A 17950-nucleotide genomic window follows, 5' to 3' on the forward strand; every position below is an offset into this window, starting at 1 on the left:
AATGAGGTCACTGGTTTTCAGAATCACACCAGTGTTTCAATGCTGATTTTGCAGTCAAATCTTCACTTTGGGTCCCGAAGCCTTAAGGCCCCCGATGGCCACGGTCTGTCTCCACGTTAGCACCCACATGGTGTATGTTCAGGGACCTATATAATGTATATATTCACATTTAGAAAAAAGAAAAAAACGAACACCTGTCCTGATTGGTTTTTGTTAAAACATGAAAAAAAATTTTATTGTTTTAGACAAAGAGGCCACTTTTGGAAAATAATACCTTTTTTTTTTTTTTTTTTTTTTTTTTTTTTAAGTGGAATCAGGTGAAGACAGAGTTAAAATCACATAGGATTTGCATTTTAAAAAAAGGAAAGCACTAGGATCGTTGGCACTGGAGTAACTATTTACACTGAACAGAGGTTTGGCCTTTTACATAACATCGATACAATGCATTTTCCAAAGTCTGAGAAATAACAAGGTTCTGTCTCGTATGCTTCACAGAGGAGGTTCGGATTTGGGGACAAGTGTCATTAATGAGGGCCATGGAAGTTCGTCAGCTTCAGAGTCACATGCAATCTGATCCTGGACGGTTCTCGCCGCTCTGCTCGGAGCAGCTGGCTACGGAATTGAAAGCTAATGGGGAGGGGGCGGGGAAGCCTCTGGGACAAGGCCTCGCTCTGCAGACCGGGTCTTACAGGTTTTCACCGGGTTGATACTGGGGCTCTGTCGCGGTGAAGTAGTCTTCCAGGAAGCCCTGCAAGTACTCGAAAGTGGGCCTCTCTTCGGGGTCCTTTTTCCAGCAGTGGATCATGAGCTCGTGGAGAGAGATGGGGCAGTCCTGCGGACAGGGCATCCTGTAGCCGCGCTCCACCTGCTCCAGCACCTCCCGGTTGTTCATGCCTGCAAAGAACATGCGCAGTGAGAGCGCGCACCGCACGCCGCCCGGCCGGCCACCAACCCCCACATCTCCTCTTGGCCTCCTCGCAGCTTACAGGTGGTTAAAACAGGCTGAGGGCCCCCCTGTTCACCCAGAGTCGAACCCCGCCTTTAAGGGGATCTCACACCACTCAGAAATAAAAAAGGACCTCACTGCTGACCCAAGCAAAGCCCCAGAGGATGAATCTCAAAAGCATTATAAGTGAAAAAAGCCAGACACAAAAGGCAACCCGTACTGTATGATTTCATGGATATGAAATTCTAGAAAAGGCAAAACCACAGTGATAAAAAGCAGATCAGTGGTTGCCAGGGGGAGGGGGCGGGGAACCCCGGGAAGGGGCCGCAGGGAACACTGAGGTGATGGAAATGTTCTCTATCAGCAAATCATCTCTGTGAAGGTCAGATAGTAAAGGCTGTAGGGTTTGCAGGTTGCACATCTTTCCTTTATTTATTTTTTTAACAACTCTAACAATGTATCAAACCAAAACGGGGTGGGAGCTGGATTTGGCCCACAAGCTGCAGTCTGCCAACCCATGTCCTATATCCTGTATGTGGTGGTGAGACTGTCAAAACTCACTGAATTCTTAAAACTGTTGAATTCTGTTATATGTAAATGATACTTCCATTAAACTGACAAAAAATATATATATATATATGAAGACAAAAAAAAAAAATCCATGGAATGAAAAGGAAACTGTCCTTTGTTTATAAGCTCTATTGATGAACTTCCTCAATTGGCTGTCCTCGCGCCTGGGGAAGCTCTGGCGCCCCACCAGCCACAATCTGACATCACGTGACCATGCTAGGCACCGTCCAGCCCCTCGACCCCCAAGTGCCCCGAGGTTTGCTGACTCTGATGGGGAGACAGGGTGTCTGTGTTTACAGATGACCTTGGACAGGCCATCTGTCATTGGAGACCTTTGTGAACTCTGGGGGGTGGGGTGGGGTGGGGGGCTGTCCGATGCTGAAACCTCAGGCTGCATGGAGCTACCAGGAGACATTCTGGGAGACTGCTAACCCCTGAGAGGTGCAGCCTCTCTGCACGCTGGCCTTCTTGACAGAACAGGAAATACCATGCTCAGGGGGAGCCGGAGGCCCTGGCCCTTTCCCCAATCACTGTCAGGCGCTCTTTTCTGGTTTCCCTTCCATTTGGGGGGCCATGTCTTGTTCTGCCATCACCTGCCAAGCCCTTGTCTGTTTCGGCTGCTCCCTGGCCCTGACTGAGTCTACCCTCTAGAATCCTCTCCAACTTCTGACCCAGTTAATTTATAAAATCAGGAACCTGAGTCCCAACCATTCAGAAACCCAGGTTTTTTCCCCCTTGCTCTCAGGAATATAATCAGCAGGACACAGCGCAGGCATGTGGCAGCCTCTTTAATTCTGGATGATAGTGGCCACCCACTGGCTAGAACCCTGCAGGACTGGCCACAGCAGCTGGGCTCAGATCACAACCCTGTCCCATGGGTAGGGGACACTCAGACTTTGGGATCTGTTGCCATCTCTCTTTGTTCTGTTGCTGCTTTTGGAGCTGGGTTTATCTGGGCTCCTGGGGCTGTCAGCCACATGCTTATCCAAAACCTTTTTAGGATGCTTTCTTATTCTCTGCCACCATACTTCCTGGAGGGGATAAAGTCCATGGATTATTCCTGCTGGGCTGAGGAAGGCTTTCAATGTAATTATCCTAATATAACCTTGCTCACATTTCAGAGTGACCCTTATTTTAGTGAGAGGTTCGGTGAGTGAGTCTGGGTCCCCCGCCTCTGTGCCCTCCCTGACTTTACCGGGGGTTCTCTTCAGTTGGATGTTTGGTCAGCTCTGTGGCTAACTGCCTTACACCCTCCTCCAACTACTGAAAACTCAAATGACAACCAGATGGGGCAGCGATCCAGAAGCAAGGGGAGAAGGGAGGGCTGCCAGGAGAGCATCCCACAGCGCTCTGGACAAATAGGGGCAGGGATGAGCATTTCCTTATCTGCAATTCCCCAATCCAACAACCTCTGCAAACCAAAAGTTCTGGGAACTCATCTCATTTGGCCATAAAATTTGACCGGGTATGAGGCTGTTGACTGTTTTTATTTCTTCATACGTATCGTTGCAGAAGTAAGAATGTGTTTGAACAGAGTGCAGTCCCAGACTCTCCTAGGGTGTTATATAAATTATGGTCTATTTTTTTTTTTTCATTTCCTTAAAGAAATGGACATCCTTAAAAAAAAATTCTGTATGGGCTTCCTTAAAAGAAAAAATTCTGACTCTGAAGCACATTCAGTCCCAAGGGCTGTGGCTGGGCAGCCGTGGCACAAGGGACAGCAGCCACCACATTCCAGCGGCCCGGAAAGGTTAGGAAGAGAGCATAAGCATGTCTCAGGACTGGCACTGTCCAAAGCATTTGCGTTGTATTTCAGCACAGCCCTTGGTTTCATAATATCTCAGAACCACACAGCCCAAACCTGCAGAAATCCCCTTATCCCCCGCCCTGCGAGGATCGAAGGGAAGATCTGACCCTCAGGTCTGACAGGTACTTATAACCTGCACCCCCCACCCCATGCCTTTTAATGCTCTCTTCTGGCCCAGGGACCGTCCAAAACGACACCCCGGAGTTTCCTGAGTCATTCTCCTCTTGCTCTGTGGTGCTTCTGTCAATAACTGTTTCGTGTTATGACAAAACGAACTGCTCAACTGGAAAGATTTCACGTATTATTTTAAAACTCTTGATTCAGTCTCCACCAGTGGAAAGTTTAATTGGCTGCTTGGGTCAAGCCCATCTTTCCAGAGCTCTGCCTGAGCCTTGGCTGCAGCTGGTGCAGTAACTTGACCATCAACATGTAGCGTCTCCCGAGGCAGCCTGCTCCCGGGGCAGTTGTGACCAGGGGCGGAGCTGGACTCAGTCCTGCTGGGGGGTGGGGGGCTGTCAGCTCCCTGGATGCATCTGCTCTCCACCTCCTTTCTGCCTGCACCCTCTTCCTGCTCCTCCTCTCACCCCTCCAGGCAGGGGTGTGCCTGGGAACGCGCTTCCTTTTTTTTCCTCTCCTTCAGTGGAGAGAATGCCAGGAGAGAAACAGAAAAGACAGAAACTTTAAAATATGGTGTAGGGACAGGTTTCAGGGAAACTCTGCCAACGATGGTTCCTAGTGGCAGTGGCAACAGAGACCGTTTTGCAACAGGAGGATGGCCTCTATCCGCCAGTGGCATCTGACCGTGGGAAGAGTCATGGTCACAAAGCTTCCCAGGGCACGTTGCCTGGTTCCCAACCTCCCCATCAGAGAAAAGGCGCAGGGCTTGGCGGCCAGAGAGGAGACTCGCTAGCTGTTTTCAGGCCAGCCCTGTCCTCCTCTGTCCCCACTGCCGTGGCTGCTGACCCTCTTGCTCTCTCGCTGGGGTGGGTCAGGAAAACGGGGCCTTTCCATGGGTCACTCTCCTAGGACACAGTCCAGTGGTATCAGTTCACAGAAAACCTGCGTCATCTGCTGTGCTGGGGTTCGATCTCAAATTCCTCTTCCCGGGATCTTCCTGTCACCCTGCAGTCAGGCTTTCCCACGTGGTTGCTGGCAGCACCATTTCTAGCCGGTCTGCCCCAAACCCTGCAGCTGAGATTCTCCTGCCAAGTGGACCGTATTCACTTCCTGCCATTATGACCCGATTATCCTTTCCAAATCATTTTGCTGGCTTCCTCTTGGTTTCTGAATTGAGGTCAGGTTTCCACTCTCACTTTCCAACCCTTCCTAGGTATGGTTGCCAGCAACGCCTACTTTCACATGTGTGTCTTCTTCCCCTTCTTTCTTTTTTTCCCTCCCTCTTTTTTTTTTTTTTTTTTTTTTTTTGCACTTTCCTATTCCTCTTCTTGAGCTACATATGAACTCAGGGGAACCTCCTTGATTTTCTTGCAGACTCTCCAAGGGAGAAAACAATTCATTTGCATTGGCCCCTTCATCACTTCTGAGTCTGTGCCTCTCAGTAGGTGCCTTGACTTCCGCTGGCCTCGGTGTCTTCTTTTGCCAACAAAACACCTCAACATCCACCGTGTTTTCTGCTGTCAGAAAAGAAGTCTTCTATGAACGGAAGGTGTTGGGCTTCATGGCTCTCGGTTTGTGCAGCTCCTTAATATGGATCTCTGAGGGGCCACCTCTGCACCATTAGGGATTTTTGCTGGTACCCGTTCAGGTCTGCATCTGGATTGGAATGAGGGGTTGCGAGAACCTGGATTTGCGTGCCAGGTGAATAATTAAGCATTTTGACAATGGGAGGGATGTTCATGTTCTCAGATATCCAGCTTTTGCAAAGCGAGCTTTCCGCTGAAAGGAAATTATACCCTATTGTGCATGAGGCTTTCCGTCAGAGGCTCCCCCTGGCTTCTCTGCATAAACCCTACAAAAAGCCCTCATGTTTACTTGTGTGCTGAGCGGTGCTGTGCGAGTGCTGAGTGCTGAGGGAGGAAGGAAGGCGGAGCAAGTTAATGGTGCTTGCTCAGCATGAGCATGCTATCAGATCCTCATGTGCTCCCGTTATCTGACTGGGCAACAACTGGGACGCTTCAAGTTAGGCTGCGGTTATGAGATCAAAGTCCAGATTTTGGGCAGATAGATGCTGCTCAAAGAGAATTGCTGAAAACGAAGGCATGACTTTGAGAAGGCACAAAAATGACTAGTTTTGTTTCTCTTTCCTCATCTTAAGCAGATCGCCTCAGGACAGCTGTTTTTATTAAGCCCACGGTATTGATAAATACAGAAATGATGGCCACTCAGGTACCATAACACACGTACGTGGCTTATTTAAAGCTGACAGTACCAGTTCTTGAAGAGCTCCTTTGTCCCAGAAAAGGGGAAAGGGAAAGGGAGGGAGGGTGCCCCCTAGGAAGGCCATGGAAGCGCCCAGCCCAGCCGAGAGGGAAGAGCTGCAGAAGGCAGGACTCCCTGGCTGCCCTCCCTCCTCCTTCACCAGCACACTGGCCAAGAGAAACCTTGTAAGGGGAGGTGACAACGTGACTCCAGGGCATTACAGGCAGGATTCCTTCTGGAGAGAACACTGTGAGGAGAAGCCTGGGGACTGTGGATGGGGCAGAGGACAAAGCACCCTTGGCTGAGGTTACAGGGTTTTCCTGTGTCCCATTCTCCAGGCTGCAAAGTCCTAACCTCTTCCCACCCCCAAAAAACTCTGCTTTTGTGGGCATGCTGGGCACAGCGGGGGGAGAGAGGCGTGCAGGCGACAGTGACGGGCTGCTGAACACAGAGTCTACAGTTCAGGCTCCGTCTGAAGCATCTGGGTGGGGCAGAGGGAGGACAAAGGTGGAGGCTTCTAATTCTTTAAGGGAAGTGCTACAGATTCCCTAATTTATCTTCCTCCTCAAATCATTATCAAGTGACAAAATGCATTCATGAAAGTCAGGCAGCTGTCTCTGGTGAGATGATTTGAAAGCACTTCAAATGCATGAATAAATGTGATATGCTTAAGAGAATGTTCCTGCTTTGCCAGATCCTGCCAAATTCCCAAAGCAGGTGTTCAGCTGAGAGCCAGGGCACAGAACGGCCGGGATGTTCTGCCTAGAACAGCGCTGGGACATGGTGTTTGAACGGACCATGGGGTCAATTTCCCAGAACAGCTTTGAGGACAGAGGGTATTTTGTGGCCGGGAAAATACATGCTATATTTATGTGTGGAGATGATGAAATAGAGTCAAAAGGCTTTGCAGGCTACGGGCAAGGTCTTATTTCAGAAGCCTCATATAGGTAGAATTGTCCCCCCTCCCCGCCTCTGCTTAGACTTAAGAGTGTACTGTGGGGCACACACTGTGCTGGGCACAGGAAACATATACAAGCCCCCTTCTTCTCAGAGTTCAGAGCTACTGAGAAACAGAGACACACAAGAGCTTCAAGAGAGATGTACCCAGTGCCACGGAAGCAAGCAGAAGGGCACCCCAAGAAGAGACGTGGAGAAGGCTACGCAAGGAGAGGAGGTTTGCATTGGGCTCTGAAGGATTCCAAGGTGGACAGTGGAGCAGAGCAGACAGACCTGCATGTCTGAAGGGCTCTTTTGGTGTGAAGGGTCAGGAAGTGATAACAGAGAAAGCATGTCGAGACATACCACCTGCTCAAGGCCCTCACTGACCCCTAACTCACAACAAGCACATGCAAAAGTCCTGTTCATGACCTAGGAAGGCCCTCCTGTTCCTTCTGCTCCAGCCACCCCAGCCTCACTGTGGTTCTGCAGGGCCTCTGTGGTCTGGTTCCCTCCAAAGGAAGACTCCTCTCCAGGGATGGACCCTGAGCCTCCCTTCCTTCAGGTCTTTCCTCAGATGTCCACCTCCTGGGGAGGTCCTTCCTTGCCACCCTCTATCCCCTTCCCTGGTTTATTTCTCTCCCTACACATTACCACCAACACTGGACATATTTTGCTCACTTACCTTTGCTTCTTGTCTGTCTCCTGTGAGACTCAGAAGTTTAGGAGGGAAGACGCCTTTCTTTATTGGCTCACTGCTATACTCCTGGTGCCTAAGTGGTACCCAGCATATAGCAGGTACTCAAAAAAATACATGGGGAATGATTGAAGGAAAGTGTTATAAAGGACTATGCCAAACAAGGGCTTCTGAAATGCATCTGGAAGCCAATGGGAAACAATGGATATTTTTAACTGGTAGCATAAGGTAAGTGTTTTCTAGGGTCTGTGTTTTCTAGGGTCTGTGTTTTCTAGGGTACCTCTCGGGATGATAATGATGGAATGGTGTGTGTGTGTTGGGGGAGGGGGGAAAACAGGGAGGTGGGCAGAGACCAGAAGCAGGAAGTCCTGTGAAGGGGTCACTGCAAGAGTGCATGATGGCCTGCCAGGGGGCAGTGGCAGTGGAGACGAAGGGTTTAAAGGCGAAATGACAGGTTAAAGTGCCTAACTCTGACTTTATGCATCAACCCTAGGAACTTTTAAGGGTTTCATTTCTCATATCTAATCTAACAATCCGTCAGTACAAAATCAGTTCTAATCTTGATGCAAAGGATGGTTCTGAACCTTGGCTGACGGCTGTACCGAGAAGGCACTCAGGTCAGGGGACATTGGAAAACAGAGCTGTTCTTTGGAACCGTGTCCATGTTTGTCACACATCTTGGAAGCAACCTTCTTTGGTGGGGTGATGGAGTCCTCTCCATCACCTCCCTGTTAATCTCAGCATCGCATTTCAGTATTTTGAGTTGGGCTTCAAGGCTCTCACTCAATTTGAGATGGCCTTTCTCCCCTTCCTTTCAATCCATTCCTTTTGCAAAACCTGCTAACCAACCAACCAATCCAATGCTTTATTTTCTCCTCATCCCTGTGGCCCTCTGTTTGGTCATACTTCACACGCACCATTCCAAGCTCCTTCTCTGATTCTTTTTCTGGACCTTTCTTCATGGTGGGCAAACATGCCTGGGAAGCTTTTGCAAAACCCATTTAGAAGTTACTTTCCCCTCTCCCTTGACCCCCATCCTCACCTACCAGCCGAAGTGCCTTTCCTGTGTGTGAAGATGACAGACGGCCATTCTCAGCTATGAAAGAGCTCAGAAAAATGGATCTCTTCCTACTGTTCCTTGAGAATACACTCTCCCCAGCTGAGAAATAACTGCATCAAGAAGTCAGATGGCAGTCACGATGGATGGAGCCTGGGAGTTGGTCCTGTGTGCTGCCCATGGTACGAGAACTCATGGCAGTAGAGAAGCAGCCCCTGGGCATGTGCTGCCAATGAGGCCACGTCGACAGCAAGACTGCAGAGAGGGGGGCCTGCCTTTCACGGTGACGTTGGATGACGCCTCGCAAAACTGTCTGTTTTGAACTTAGGACTTGTTATCCTTCTTTTGGGTAATCATCCTAAATTGGGATCCTTCTGTAAAAGCGTCTCCCTCAAGAAGAGTTTACTGTGAGATTCAAAAGCCCCCCCAAAATCCGAAGACAGCTATGTTAAAGAACAACAAGCAGGAGTTCCCTCATGGCTTAGTGGTCATGAACCCGACTATCCATGAGGATATAGGTTCGATCCCTGGCCTCGTTCAGTGGGTTAAGGATCTGGCGTTGCTGTGAGCTTGGTGGAAGTCACAGACGCAGCTTGGATCTTGTACTGCTGTGGCTGTGGCTGTGGCTGTGGAGTAGGCCAGCAGCTTCAGCTCCGATTAGATCCCTAGTTTGGAACTTCCATATGCTGTGGGTACAGCCCTAAAAAGCAAAAAAAAAAAAAAAAAAAGAAGCAGCATCCCCAGCTGGGAACAACCTTGTGTGGCTCCTGTGACTCCCCTGTGGCAGCACCAGCCCCCTCCAGCCTGGCTGGTCTGGGCTGGTTCTCCAGCTGCTCCTCAGGTGCCCCGCCTGGCAGCCTTCTCCCCAGACTGGCTGCCCTGCAGCTCCTCGTACCTTCCCACCTGCCTGTCCTTGTCTGGGACCTCTTCCCTCTTCCTCAATCTGAGGGGGAAACCCCACATGCCTTTTTCTTCATGAAGCTTCCCAGACACAGCCCCTCACAGAATGAGGGCGGCGGACAGGGCCCCTGCACCTCAGCAGCTGCTGGTAGTTGTATAACCAAGCGCCCAGCATCAAGTGCACTTAGTTTTCCTTGCGGGCTTCTTTACCATCTTCATCCTGAGTGAAAGGCCCTTCTCAGGACCTGTTGTCTGTAGATACTTGAATCGGGGGGCCCCTGCCCCACTGTTGGAATTAAGATTTGGGGCCCACAGTGGGTGAATTCAAGTATTCCATCCCTTGAAGATGGTTTCCTCCAAGAATAAAGACATCACAAAAAAGGCTGGTTTCTCCCTTTGCTCACTGTTCTCTTCCTGGCAAGTTAAACAATGACTGGCTTGAGCACCGTTCTCATCAACGTTTGCTGGGAGTATGAACGGCTTGTTCGTACTTAGAGCCCAGGTAGAGCACAATGCCAGGCACAGTCCACACTTGGTGACGCAACACTAAACGAAGGAGCACCGAACGAATTGTAAAAGGAGGCTGCTTTCTTTCTGCTAACACCAAACTTGACAAAAGACTCCCTCAGAAACATACACCTGCCTTCCTCCTCCGAGGCCCCCCGCCCCCACCCCTTTGTCTTGGCTTCTGTGTGTGACCCTGAGAAACAAAAAGCGGCTTTGTCTTCCTGGAAGGAAGGGCTTCACAGAAACACAAAACATGACCCTTCCCTCACAACTGCATTTCCCAGGTTGGGTGACTGCAAAACCCTGGCAAAGGGGGGCTCGGGAAGAAATGCATTCAAAATTCAGACAATGAAAAAAGAGGTGCCTTCACATCTTCAAAATCGTGGGACCTGCACATTTCCCCCCCTGAGAAGCGATTCAAAAATGCCCGTGCTGTGGTCCAGGCCCCTTCAGGGCGGCCCTTTCTTCTGTGCTCATTGGCTGTTTCCAGGGGGCCTGCCCACTGGTGTGTGCTGGAGCAGCTGCCGCTGCAGCAGCAGTAAAACCGACCTCCCCGCATCCCTAAACACCCAGCACTGGTGCTTCAGGGCCTGTGAATTTATCAATTTGGCCTCTGTGCCAGCCTGGCTCTCCTAGGAGTCTTGAGGCTATGACCAACCCAGAAAGAGATCTTTGCTTCTCTGCATTCTCCGAAGATGACCAGAAACAATCATAGGAAAGGAACAAAGGGATTACAAATGAATCTGCCCTCCCTGGCTCCTCTGACTGCAAAGATACGATTACAAACCCAGGATTTGCAAGAGTCCTCAATTCCTCATTAATCTCCACTATCGTTTCTATCACAGCTTTTTTTTTTTTTTTATTTTTTATTTTTTTAAGCTCCTTTCTTTGGCAGGGAGTGATGGGGAGCTATGTTCTTTCTTCACTCAACGGTAACTGAAAAATACGTCCTTAACATTTCAGAAGGCAGATCATTGCCGGGTTGTAACCACTAAAGCGTGGAGGTGAAATGGCGTGAGTGTCCTTTATGTCACCATCCATCTATATTAATGAATTTAAGTGTGAATAACCTAAACCTGTGATTTCTTTGGAGCGCCTGACTCTGATAACCCAGAAAAATCCCAGGGCTTAAGCAGCTCCCATTTCTTTATACCATACTTGCTTTCGTGGAGCATCTTTTAACTGTTCAGAAATGTGCAGAGAGCGGCTTCTAAACTGCGTTTCCCCCTCCGCCTGTGCTCTCTCCGGCCATCTGGAGTGGGGCCCGCAGAGAACGCAGCTCCTGGCATCTTCCTGCCAGGCTCACTCCATGGGTCCGTGCTACAGAGTGACCAGAGAGTAGTGGGAACAAACTTGGGTGGATGTTCTGCCAGTGACGTTTCTGCTCTGGAAGCCGAGGACACACCCCTACCTCAAGTGGGGAGACTCCAGGGGCTGGGGTGGACTGAAGACTGTGCCAGCTGCCAAGTGCGTTAATCCTGGCACACAATGCGTGGTGGCTGCCTGTCTACTGACCACAGTGGCTCCCACTTCGGCTTTTTTCTGGCTAAATCCCTGTCCATGTTCTCCAAATGCATGCTCATCAGAAAGCTGAAGATGGGGCTCTCCCCAAATAGCGCTGGGAGAGCCTCCACTTGGGCACATTTCCGCTGCGCCCTGCTCTTACCTGGGTACGGAACTCTTCCTTTGGTGACCAGCTCTGTGAGTAAGATTCCAAAAGACCACACATCAGACTTGATTGTGAACCTCCCGTACAGGGCTGCTTCGGGGGCTGTCCACTTAATGGGGAACTTTGCACCTGTAGAAAGAAGACTGGTTACTCATCAGGCAGAGGGCATGGCGCTGGTAAAGAAGAGCTCGTGGAAGAGCTTTCGTGGGATGGGGTTCAGAGAGGAGGATGGGAGGGAGGTGAAACAGGACTAAAGAGCTGTGGGGTCAGGTCCTGGCTCTGCGACCTTAAGCAAGTCCCATCAAAGCACTGGGCTTCAAAGCCCCTTAAAGTTCTGGCTTCTAGAACCCGAATCTAAAAAACCTATTTAAGGAGTTCCTGTTGTGACTCAGTGGTAAGGAAACTGACTAGGATCCATAAAGACACGGGTTTGATCCCTGGCCTCACTCAGGGGGTTAAGGATCGGGCATTGCTGTGGTGTAGGGGGCAGATGTGGCTCAGATCTGGCGTGGCTGTGGCTGTGGCATAGGCCAGCAGCTATAGCTCCAATTTGACCCCTAACCTGGGAACCTCCACATGCTGCAGTTGCAGCCCCCAAAAGACATAAAAACAAAAAACAAAACACAAACAACCTATTCAATATCATAGGTTTGGTCTGGACTTGTGATTTAGGAAACTAATTTATCCTGTTTTTTTCCTTTTCCTTCAAATAATGCTCTATTTTAATACATGCACATAGTATTAAATTATACTACTACTCTCAAAAATCCTTTAGTATTTAAGACCATAGCCTGCTCTTATCAAGGTGCACAAAAACCGGCTCAAACTGTCACACTTCTCCCCAGGTGGAGACAATTTGCTGCAGCCCACATGTTAGGTTGAAATGGGCTGTATTTCCCCAATGCCTCCTTCATCCACAGTAGAGAAATGATTTTGCCTCTGGCTACTTCCCTCCCTCCCGCTCCCTCTTCCTTCCCCGGATGTGGCCATGCTGAAATCTGGGATAGGATTATCTTTTGCGCTGTAGGATCTGCAGCCTACCTCCCTACACTCCCCCTGCCAGCCAGAGAGGGTACTACCTAACGTTTGTTTTTAAAGAGTGGTTTGGTCTCAGGGACTGCCTGATAAGTCTGATTTCTCAAGACCAAGAAGCAAATTTCATGTCAAAGTCAGTAGAAGCTTTTCTTTCAAATTCCTCCGATTGAAAGACTCCTTTCTCCAATCAAAAGGAAAGGGTGGGGTCCACCCTGCTCTTTACAAAGCCAGACGTGTGTGCAGGGAATGAAAATTGCCTCAGCAGCCTGTGTTCTCATGTGTTAGGCTCAGCAGATATAAAGCAATTCCAAATATTTCATCAAACAAAGAGGAAAACACAAGGAATTTCCATTACTGGTGTAAACACAATTATATGTTTAAAGCCTGTTAATTTTACTTAGGAACACCTAAACAGATCGTACAAAGGCTGACGAAAATCGGAAGTTTTCAGTGTCTTCTACCAAAAGTCGTTATGTGTAAAACTGGCAAATGATTAAACTCTTTAAATTAGCATAGTTTTAATAACCAGAGGTATGATAAATTATAGCAATTAGATTTTTGTCTTAAACACAGTACATGATAACATCTTCAGCAAATCTACCCTGGCATTTTCTGGCAATATAATTTTCCTCTCCACCTCTTCTATGTCAGTGTGAAATAAAATTAAAAACAAAAATCCTTTTATTTCATTCTGTGGCGTCTCCCATTAACACTGGAGCAGAAGCTATTCTATAGTTTTCTTTTCCTTTTATGCATCAAGTTATTTTTAATTCGCTATGTGTTTCTCAAGCATAACATCTTACATCTTTGTTTAAGTGCCGCCTGATTCCACATAAGGTCTGGTATCCTCTGAACAGTCATTTTGTTTTTAAAGTTTCTTTCAAAGCATTCTTCTCACACCTCCTATCCTCTAGCTTTCTGTTCACGTGGCTTTGGACTCCAAGCCGCTGGGATTAACGTGATAGATTTTCTTCAGTGTCGAGAGCTGACTTTGCCCTGGACCAAACCTCAGCTGGAGTTCTCTTATTTCAGAGAATTAAAGGTATATTAAATTCATTCCTATTTAAACCATCTCTCGAGCCAAATGGCTTGGAAATCTCTGTCCATCTCTGAAGTAAATAGAACATTTTTCTTCACTGTGCAGACACAAATCCTGTAAATAAAATGACAGGCAAAAGAAGCCTTTCTTCCCTTCCTGGACTTGTTCCACATTGCTCAAGATGTGAGTGATGTTGAAAGTAAACTATTTAAAATGGGGATAAGGTCATTTTGAATTTTCTGAGAGAAGATTTCATAATTTCAGATAAAAAAGGCAAATGTCAATATATCAGCCAGTTGCACTAGTCTGCTTTATTTTCTCACGATATCATCTACAAAAAGAATTATAATGTATAAACCTTCAAGAAATAAGGTGAAACAAACGCTGGAATGGCTCTCCAAAAGGAAGTCACTTGCAGACATGTGCTTTGACTTATTAGCAGGAGCTTCCTCACATTAATTTATTTTGTAGTAGTTTTCTTTCTAAGGTAAGCAGAGTATTTACACCTAACACATTTTGGAGGGGGAAAAAAGGAGGAACATTTTTGGCCGATTTCTCCATACCTGTTTGGGTCTTTTTTTTTTTTTTTTTGCTAGTGAGCCACAAGGAGAACTCTTCCAGTAGAATTCTGATCCAAGGTCAAAAGGGGTTTTTGTTTTTGTTTTTTGCTTTTTAGGGCTGCACCTTCAGCATATGGAGGTTCCCAGGCTAGGGGTCGAATTGGAGCTGCAGCTGTGGACCTACACCACAGCCACAGCAACACGGGATCCGAGCCTCGTCTGCGACCTACACCATAGTTCACAGGAACACCAGATCCCTGATACACTGAGCAAGGCCAGAAACTGAACCCTTGTCCTCATGGATACTAGCCAGATTTGTCTCTGCTGCACCACAGTGGGAACTTCCAAAGTTGTCTTTTAATTGATATGGATTTGTAGAGAAAAGTGTACAATATCAGGAGACCTATACTATAGTGAACTTGGTGTTGTCATGAGACTAGTTGACTCGTTCTTGTTTGGGAGCAGGATTCAGGTGCCAATTTCCTCTCCTCGGCAAAGTACTGCAGGAAATGAGGCAGCCGATGCAGGCATGGGGTCCGTGGCACAGATACCATGAGCTTTGGAGGACCTGGGCACCCTCAGGGTGCTTGTTCAATGTTTAGATGAACAAAAAAGTCAAGATACGACCGCCACTCTAGTCTTTCTTACTGAATTACTACAATAGTTTAGGATTCTTTTAAGCCAGTAGACAGAGGCCATACATAACATATACATATTTACATATAGACTTGAAAGTATCTTTTCCACTGAATATTTTCCAGGCAGTGTCTGTAGATTTTACCAACTTCCCAAGGTTAACTCTTTGCAGAAAGCCTGACTTGGTGCTGTCATTGGGACCCAGGGCCTGGAATCACCATCCATGTAGTATCTTTGTACTTTGGTCACTTGCCTCCCAGAGTAGCATCAGGGACCAGCTAGCCCCAGGCTGAGTCATTTTCTGTGGCAAGTAAACACAACACTGTTTTTTCTTATTTATTTATTTATTTATTTATTTATTGTCTTTTTCTAGGGCCGCATCCGAGGCATATGGAGGTTCCCCAGGCTAGGGGTCTAATTGGAGCTGTAGCTGCCGGCCTATGCCAGAGCCACAGCAACGCCAGATCTGAGCCACGTCTGCAACTCACAACACAGCTCTTGCCAATGTCGGATCCTTAACCCACTGAGCAAGGCCAGGGATTGAACCTGCAACCTTATGGTTCCTAGTGGGATTGGTTAACCACTGAGCCACAACGGGAACTCCTTTTTTTTTTTTTTAAAGCCACACCCACAGCATATGGAAGTTCCCAGGCCAGGGGACGAATCATGGCTGCAGCTGCCGGCCTATGCCACAACCACAGCAACACCATAGCCACAGCAATGCCACAGCCACAGCAATACCAGATCTGAGCCACATCTTCGACCCATGCTGCAGCTTGCAGCAACACTGGATTCTTAAATCCACCAAGCAAGGCCCGGGATTGAACCTCACAGACACTCTGTAGGGTTCTTAATCTGCTGAGCCATAACGGGAACTTCCACACAATGGTGTTTTTAATAAACATTTCTTATATACTCCTCACTCCTGTGGAGATGTGAAGCGAATGGGTGTCAGCTTGTGTGACAACAGGCGAGCTTACTCCCATGGCTTCGATGCCTCTCCTTATTCCAGTGATGCCTGTATTTGTACCATCCGATGGGACCTACCTCCCCAGTTCCTGACCCCTGACCCGTATAATCAGTTCCTTCCTCAGAGCCTCTGCTGTCACCTCAAAGAGCCTCTCAAGCACAACATCCAAAATTTAACTTGCCCATGGTCCTGCTGCTTTTTCAGCACGTGGCTTGTGAGCTGCCTGATGAAGATAGGGGAATGTGGAGTGCCCTTCTCACCTGGATGCTGTGGCCACTGGTTCTTCACTCTGTATGGAGCCTCCCCTCAGAAGGAGCTCCACAGATCCCCACAGAGTCATCACTGAGCTCTGCTGCCTCAGCACTGTCCATGGTGAGCTCGCCTTGCACCCCTGAGTGTGGCCAGCCCTCTTCATCTTCCCACCTGCCCTCTCATCCTTGCTCGCTTGCCCAATGCCATCCACCCGGACTCCCGCAGTGCCTTCCCACTGGGCCCACATCTGGTCCCTTCTCCCCACCTTCCCGGCCTCCTCTCCACTGCTCACTCCCCTACTCAGTGACCTTCTCTGACTGCTGGGCTGGCTGCAGGGCGATGGCTTAGGCTGCTGCCTTTGGCGGAGGTCCTACCCTACTCCCGCCCTATGGGTGGCCCCCGCTCCTCCTCTGTTCTCTGCCTGAGTGTTTCTTGTGCAGGAGCCCTGGCCTGGGCACTCAGACTGGAGCAGGTTCCCCGGCTCTGCACTTTCAAACCGTGCAAGCTAGAGGGATCTGTGAGCTGTCAGAAGTGTGTTTCTCTCCAGAGACAGACTGTCCTTGGGGCCAGTGCCATCTTTCTGTATGGGCACCATGTCTCCAGTACCGAACCAGTGCCTGTTGCATGGAGGGCCCTAGATAAGGAGGTGCTGAATGAATGAGTAACGGGACTGCTGCTTAGCCCTCCCAGCCTCCCCTTCCCGGCTGAACAACCACGGCTCCCAGTGGGCTTGCTATCAGTTCCCTGCTCTCTGGAGTCCTCTCCGGGTCTTTGGTGACCAGTGTCACTGTCTGACACCATCTGGATGCCCTTTTAAGGGTTTAACAACTGTCAACTACAGAAGAAAACCATCTGTCACACATTAGTGAACTTAAAAACACCCGGAAGATCTGGATTTTAGTGCCAACAAATATGTTCGGACCCCCTTTGGGTCTGAGTGAGCCTGTCTGAGGTGGTGGGCTTCCTGGAGTCGGCTGTGTAGGGGCTGTGGGGGTGGGAACAGACCTGCAGAAAGACAAGGTGGCCAGAGGCCTTGGAGTGTTCATGGCAAAAGAAAGTGGAAAATTCTTTTTTCTAATAGAGTGGGATGGAAGCAGGGGACTGAACACCAATCATTTGGCCTCACAGGTCTTACTTCGATTAAAATTAATATCCACCTGTGCCCCAAGTAGGAGAGAGGGCCGTGGATTTATTCAGCTATCAAAATTTGTCCACAGAACAACAAAAGACCCCACCCCTTCTGGCCTGGTTTTGTTCCCTCTCTTCCTTCTGTAACTCTGTCTGGAGATTCCCACGTGCTTGGCCCAGTACTGAGTGTGGGGACACCACAGGGACCTCTGCCTTCTGTTCTCAGGGGGCCTGCAGCTTCATGTGGGAAGGAGGTAAATGAGTGACAGCGACAACTGCTATAAAGAAGGATAAAGTGGACCCTAAGGAGTGACTCTTTGGGACTCTGCCAGATGTGCTCAGGGCTCTAGACCCCACCTGAGTGGTGGGAAGCCAGTGGCCTATGAGCATGCCCTACCTCATTCTCGCCTTGTCTTTAAAACCTGAGATAACACATCATTACCTTGAGAATGATCTGCAATGAGACAGACCGTGAAAAGCATTATGACTTTCCAAAAGTCTTGAAAAGCATCCTGACATTTCAAGGCCCATGGGGGGTCTATGAGCGATTAGCAATCGGGTAGATGATGCGTCTACTGTTGCTTCTGTCATCATGTTTATTTAACGTGTGGCTCCAGTCCCATTTGTGCTGTTTTAGCACGCTTTTCACATGTGAATAATACGGATCATCTCAGGAAAAGAGGAATAGAACTAGCACACCCCACACTTCATGAAATGCAAACATTTTCATGAGAAATGAATGATCTGAGTGGATTCTCCCCTGAAGCTCTTCCTTTCTTTCTAGGCATTTCTCTTGTCTCTGCTGCAGGCTCTTTCTCAGTCTCCTGCTCCTTAGTTACAAGGGTCTCAGAGGCCTCAGGGT

At 48.6% G+C, this 17950-nt stretch overlaps 1 protein-coding gene across 5 annotated transcripts in view; it reads right to left on the reverse strand.

Annotated features, from left to right (window-relative positions):
* Positions 1–207: 207 nt before the first annotated feature.
* The window catches only part of FYN (FYN proto-oncogene, Src family tyrosine kinase), a 225160-nt gene continuing 207417 nt past the window's right edge, over positions 208–17950 (reverse strand). For 4 of the 5 annotated variants that reach the window (XM_021084366.2, XM_021084347.2, XM_021084361.2 and 1 more), the window contains exons 12-13: positions 11466–11597; positions 208–894 (exon numbers count right to left, since the gene is read on the reverse strand). In XM_021084366.2, the coding sequence (XP_020940025.1) occupies positions 686–894; positions 11466–11597 (341 nt within the window). In that variant the 3' untranslated portion in view covers positions 208–685. 5 annotated transcript variants of the gene reach the window in all.

This window comes from Sus scrofa, chromosome 1 (genome assembly GCF_054392235.1).
Source record: "Sus scrofa isolate SSC_HxYL_T2T_F1_AM1 chromosome 1, Sscrofa_HxYL_maternal_Yorkshire_Landrace_v2.0, whole genome shotgun sequence".
NCBI classification, from domain to species: Eukaryota; Metazoa; Chordata; class Mammalia; order Artiodactyla; family Suidae; genus Sus; species Sus scrofa.